This window comes from Echinops telfairi, unplaced genomic scaffold (genome assembly GCF_000313985.2).
Source record: "Echinops telfairi isolate 266 unplaced genomic scaffold, ASM31398v2 ScPeMD7_2291;HRSCAF=2852, whole genome shotgun sequence".
NCBI lineage: Eukaryota > Metazoa > Chordata > Mammalia > Afrosoricida > Tenrecidae > Echinops > Echinops telfairi.
The window spans coordinates 47,839,940-47,845,154 of NW_022106189.1; the positions used below are offsets into that span (position 1 = coordinate 47,839,940).

The 5,215-nt window shown below is 63.0% G+C and overlaps 1 protein-coding gene across 2 annotated transcripts in view; it reads left to right on the forward strand.

Moving 5' to 3' along the window:
- The first annotated feature begins 36 nt into the window (after positions 1-36).
- ACSF3 (acyl-CoA synthetase family member 3) overlaps positions 37-5,215 on the forward strand; it is a 14,783-nt gene continuing 9,604 nt past the window's right edge. The window contains exons 1-5 of one of the 2 annotated variants that reach the window (XM_045293917.1): positions 37-52; positions 1,510-2,197; positions 2,697-2,852; positions 3,635-3,789; positions 4,782-4,927. In XM_045293917.1, the coding sequence (XP_045149852.1) occupies positions 1,532-2,197; positions 2,697-2,852; positions 3,635-3,789; positions 4,782-4,927 (1,123 nt within the window). In that variant the 5' untranslated portion in view covers positions 37-52; positions 1,510-1,531. Of the gene's footprint in view, positions 53-1,174; positions 2,198-2,696; positions 2,853-3,634; positions 3,790-4,781; positions 4,928-5,215 lie in introns of those variants that run through there. The other variant, XM_004704735.2, reaches the window with a different exon arrangement.

Genomic DNA, 5,215 nt, shown 5'->3' on the forward strand with positions numbered 1-5,215 from the left:
GCCCGCTCTCAGAAGCCCGCCGTGCAGTGCGAGGCCAAAGGGCAGCAGCCTGGTGCGAGTGGGTGCTGTCCCTCCGTGGCTGTGAGATCGCTGGGCCGCAGTGGCCACCTTGTCCAGTAGAAAGGGCAGTGGTGCCGCGCCGGCTCAGGCGCGTTGGTGGGAGATGGCCAAGGTCTGGCAGCCCTTGGTGGTCCTGTTTTCCGGGGCTCCCTGTTTAGAAGGCGTCTCCCTCCTGCCTGAGGGCACCAGAGTAGTTGGGAGGGGGTAGCCACTTTGGGGGCTGAGTTTGGAGCTTTGCATCTCCCACCCGCCCCTAGGGAGCGCCTCACTCCTCAGCACCCTGCAGAACACAGCTCCTACTGTCCACCCCCCACCCCCGCCCCGAGGCCAGAGCCTGCATGCTCTGCCTCTTGTTTTTAACCCCCCACCCCTGCCTGCAGAGCAGATGCGGAGAACTTGTGAGAAGCGGGAGGAGGGAGCACCAAGCGAAGGGGGGGCAGGGGGGGCATGGCCCTTGTGCGCTGCCCACTGCAGGGGACCCACCACAGACCCTGTCTGTCGACTGAGCAACCCCCCTCTGAGGAGCCTGGTGGGCAGATGTCAGAGATGAAGGTGTGAGGGGGCCTCTATGCTCACCCAGGGGGGGGGGTCTATGTGCCCCCCCCCAGGCAGCGCCCTGCACACCCAGCACCACCGAGTGCTGGCAGCTTGTCCGTGTGGAGTGTTCGTTTGTTAGGGATGTGTTGTATACACCGGTTTTAAAATGGAGATGGGAGAACAAAGCTGTTTAGTGCCCTGAGCTGACCCACAGTAGCATCCACCTCCCCTTGCGGTGAGTTAATCTGCCTGTGTGTGCACACACGTGCATCACAGTGGACACATAGAGGGCGTGGGAGGCGGGGCAGGAGGTGGGAGCTGTGTGGCCTTAAGGCCGAGGCTCTCCTGCCCCCCACTGGCATGCCGAGACCTTGCCAGATGACTCCTGCAGGATCCTTGGCCTCCCAGGATAGGGGGTGGAGTGTACAGCTTTTATGTGAGGGAATGAGGTGGAGGAAGGGGGGGTTGCCCTCAGAAGCGCCCCTCCCACCCATCCCTAAACAGGGCTTGGGGGCTCTCTCGAGTGGATGCCAAGTAAAAAGTTATCCTTTCCAAAAAAAAAAAAGTTATCCTTTCCAAAGGTTACACAGCGGGATGGGCAGGCCAGGGTCTTGGGACCAAGACAGTGGGTGACCCCAAAAGTTGTATTGCTCCTGGTGACCCCTGTTTATTACCTTGCAGAGGGCTCACGGGACACCTGACCCTGGAGACAAACCTGTAAGGGGTCACCTGTACCCGTAGGCCCTTCAGGCTGGTGACAGGCCAGCTATGTCCATGCCATTGATTGGGACCAAGAGACACCCCCCCCACCCTGGTGTGACCTGTTAACCTAAGCGGTAGCACTTCTGTCCCCATGTCCGTGCCCCCAGGTGCTGGGCACACCACTGTCCCTAACGCCCGCCTCTGTTTCAGCACCTCCTGAAGCCTCGTCAGGATGCACCCACTCCGGCGCCTACCCCAGGCTTGGTTCTCCAGCTGGTCGGCCCTCCTGAGGCTCGGAGGACAGGGCCTCCTGCACACAGCCCCGGCCGCCCCCTCTGACAGCTGTGCACCCGTGTTCACCCGCGCCCCAGCCTTCGGGGACAAGATGGCCCTAGTGGACCGGCACGGCCGCCACACGTACCAGGAGCTATACTGCCGGAGCCTGCGCCTATCCCAGGAGATCTGCAGGCTGCGGGCGTGCGCCAGTGGCGACCTGGGCGAGGAGCGTGTCTCCTTCCTATGCTCCAACGATGCCTCCTACGTGGTGGCACAGTGGGCCTCGTGGATGAGTGGCGGTGTGGCCGTCCCACTGCACAGCAGGCACCCTGCCGCCCAGCTTGAGTACTTCATCCGGGACTCCCGCAGCTCCATGGTGCTGGTCAGCCCCGAGCATCTGGAGCTCCTGGGCCCCGTGGCTGGCAGGCTGGACGTCCCCCTGTTGCCGCTGACCCCCGAGGTCTGTGGTGGGGCCACGGCAGCCCCAGCGGAAGCAGAGGCACCTGCACCCCCGTGGAAGGAGTGGAGCTGGAAGCAGCGGGCTGCCATGATCATCTACACGAGCGGGACCACTGGCTGGCCCAAGGGTGTCCTGAGCACCCACGCCAACCTCAGTGCCATGGTGAGTGCACTCGCACCGCACCAGCGATGCTCGGGGGCCCAGGGCCAGTGCAGGCTGGCTGCTGGAGCTGCCTCTGCTCACTGGATCACCGGCAGGCGTGCAGTGACACCTTGGTGCCCAGATGGACCCCCAACGAGCATCTCCTCTGTAGCTACCAGTGCCACCACAGGCATGCAGAGCTTGGCTCCCCAGAGCAGGGCTGCGCTGGCATGTGGAGGACACTGTTGAATTCTGTGGCCTGGCGACTGTTCCCATAACCCTGCCAGTCTGTCCACACAGCAGGGCTCAGATACCACAAGCCACACCCAGGCCACGAGGACGAAGGTGCACAGTCGACACCCACAGCCTTGGCTGATGTGGCCACAAGCGAGTCCACTGAGCTCCGGACAGTTGCCCAGGCTGAGACACCATGTTACTCCCTTTGTCTGAGAAGCGCCGGAGTGGCTCCACCCTCCCCCAGCCATGGGCCTGTCTCACCGGCCCCCATGCTGTCCTGCAGGTGACGGGGCTCGTGGACACGTGGGCATGGACACAAGACGATGTCATTCTGCATGTGCTCCCGCTGCACCACGTCCATGGTGTGGTCAACAAGCTGCTCTGCCCGCTCTGGGTTGGGGCCGTCTGTGTGATGCTGCCCGAATTCAGCGCCCAGCAGGTGAGCAGTGGGAGAGGCCCAGGGGTGCCAAGTGAAGTTTGGTGGGCTGGCCATTCCTGTGACTGGACAGGACGACTGTCTCAGCCCTGCTCACTGGGAAGGGGCCTGACACCATGGGAGGTGCTGGTCCCAGGAAACTGGACCATCACCGTCACGTAGCCACCTCACCTGGACTCATGTGGTCCGGGACTCCCCTTGTACCCCCACCCCGCCACCTACTTCCCGGGCCCTGCTCCCTCTGTGCCACCTGCTGTCTGGGCACATACTGTGTGTCTCTCTGGCCCTCATACAGTCCTCTGGAGTCCCCCAGCTCAGGACCCTGTGTCCCAAGGACTCTCAGGTGACTGTGAGAAGTGAGGGTGGTGAGAGGCAGACACACTGTTGGATTAGGACTGGGTTCCCACAATTCCAAGGGAGTCAGGTGAAATGGAATACCCCTGCCCACCTCCTCAGTGCCTGTCGGACGGGCCTCAGGGACAGCCCTCAGGCCACCACCAGCTTCCCGGAGTCCGAGCCCACTCCTGTCTGCGTGGCTGGATGTGTCTCTGGAGTGGAGACCCGGGACGGGCCCTTTCCTCTTGTTTGTTCACAGGGTCACTGGACAGCCCGGGCAGGGCCTGCTTCCATGCAGGTCAGCTCCCTGGGCCCGGGCCAAGAGGGTGCCTGTGGAATGCCGGCCAGGTCACAGAAGAGGCCTGCGGCAGTCCAAGAGCACCGTGGCTGGTCCTGGGAGGTGCGCAGGGCCTGTCGGCCTGACTGCCGGCGCCCTTCGTTCCTGTCAGGTTTGGGAAAAGTTCCTGAGTTCGGAGTCTCCACGGGTCAACGTGTTCATGGCAGTGCCCACGGTCTACTCGAAGCTGGTGGACTATTACGACAAGCTCTTCACGTCGCCCCACGTGCAGGAGTACGTGCGGGCCATGTGCCTGGGCAGCATTCGGTGAGCCTACGCTGACCCTGGAGTTGTGGTAGAACTGAAGGCCATCCGTCTGCTGTGACCCTGGCCCCCACACACTGTCTCTGCGTCCTCAGTCATCGCAGGCCGTGTGGATCCTGTCCCAGAAAAGTGTCAGCTGCGGCCACAGCCCCTCCCACTCCAGCTCCTCCCACAGCCCCTCCCACTCCAGCTCCTCCCACAGCCCCTCCCACTCCAGCTCCTCCGCTCATCCTTGGCTGGCTTGTCTTTTACCTCTTTGAGGCGAAGGGTTACAGAGCAGACTGGTCTCCATCCACCGTCTCACACGCTCTGACCCCGTGCCTCTGCTGCTGCAGGGCTCCCGGGCAGCACCACCCACATTCCCTACCCCACCTCCTGCCACCTGTCGGGAAACGCCACCTGGGCTCTCAGGACTGCACTCCTGAGTGAGCCAGCGAGCGAGCGAGCGAGCTGTGGTTTGGCTGGAACAGCCCCGGGCTGAGTCCAGTCCCAGACTTGCAGGGGGGTCAGTGCCCTAGTTTTAGGGGTGTCACCCGTCTCTGCCTGACCAGTAAGCCAGGTATTTTTTAGGATTTTGAGCGCTGTTACACATTTTCCTCTCACTACCCTAGACCCTCACAGGTCCCTCGCAAGGCAGTTGGTGGGGGTGTCGGGCACCGCCTAGCTCTTCTGGTCTCAGTGTGTGCCCATTTCAGGTCCCTGCCCCTGAAGGGCGGCAACTGCCAACTGAACCATGGGCAGGGGCTCCCTCTCCACTCCCTGAAGTGCAGGTTCCAAACTGTGTCTCTGAGCACGAGCTTACTCAGCATTGTCTTGTAAAGATGTTTAACTGCTGCCCTGGCCCCACCTGGCTGACCCTTGGGGTGAGGCCACAGGCTCCGGCCTAAGTGGGTGAGGGGCCCCGCCCAGGTGGAGGTGGTTTCTGTGGTGGTACCTCCTTGCACGTCACCCCTAGCTCCTGCCTGGAAGAAGCTGAGCCCTCTCATGTCACGCAGACTAATGGTCTCGGGCTCAGCCGCGCTGCCCGTCCCGGTGCTGGAGAGGTGGAGGGACATCACGGGTCACACCCTGCTGGAGCGGTACGGCATGACGGAGATCGGCATGGCCCTGTCCAATCCCCTGACTGCTGCCCGCCTGCCAGGTAGGACCGGCCCCTTGGCCTCCACCCTGGAGTCTGAGCCCCCAGATGGGCTGCCAGTGGAGCGAGGCAGGGGGGCAGGCTGGGGGCACTGAGGCAGCTGCCTCAGGGAGATGCCGCGTGCTCAACAGCCCGCCTGGCCCTCCAGGCTGCTTCCCTCGCCCTGGATGTCCAGGGGGCAGTGAAGGAAGCCTGTCCTCACCCTTGTTCTCAGAGTGCCTTTTGGGTCTGGGGCTCTCTGAGTTCTGACCAAGGCCATCAGCCTCTGCCTCCTGCCACTGGAGCGGCACC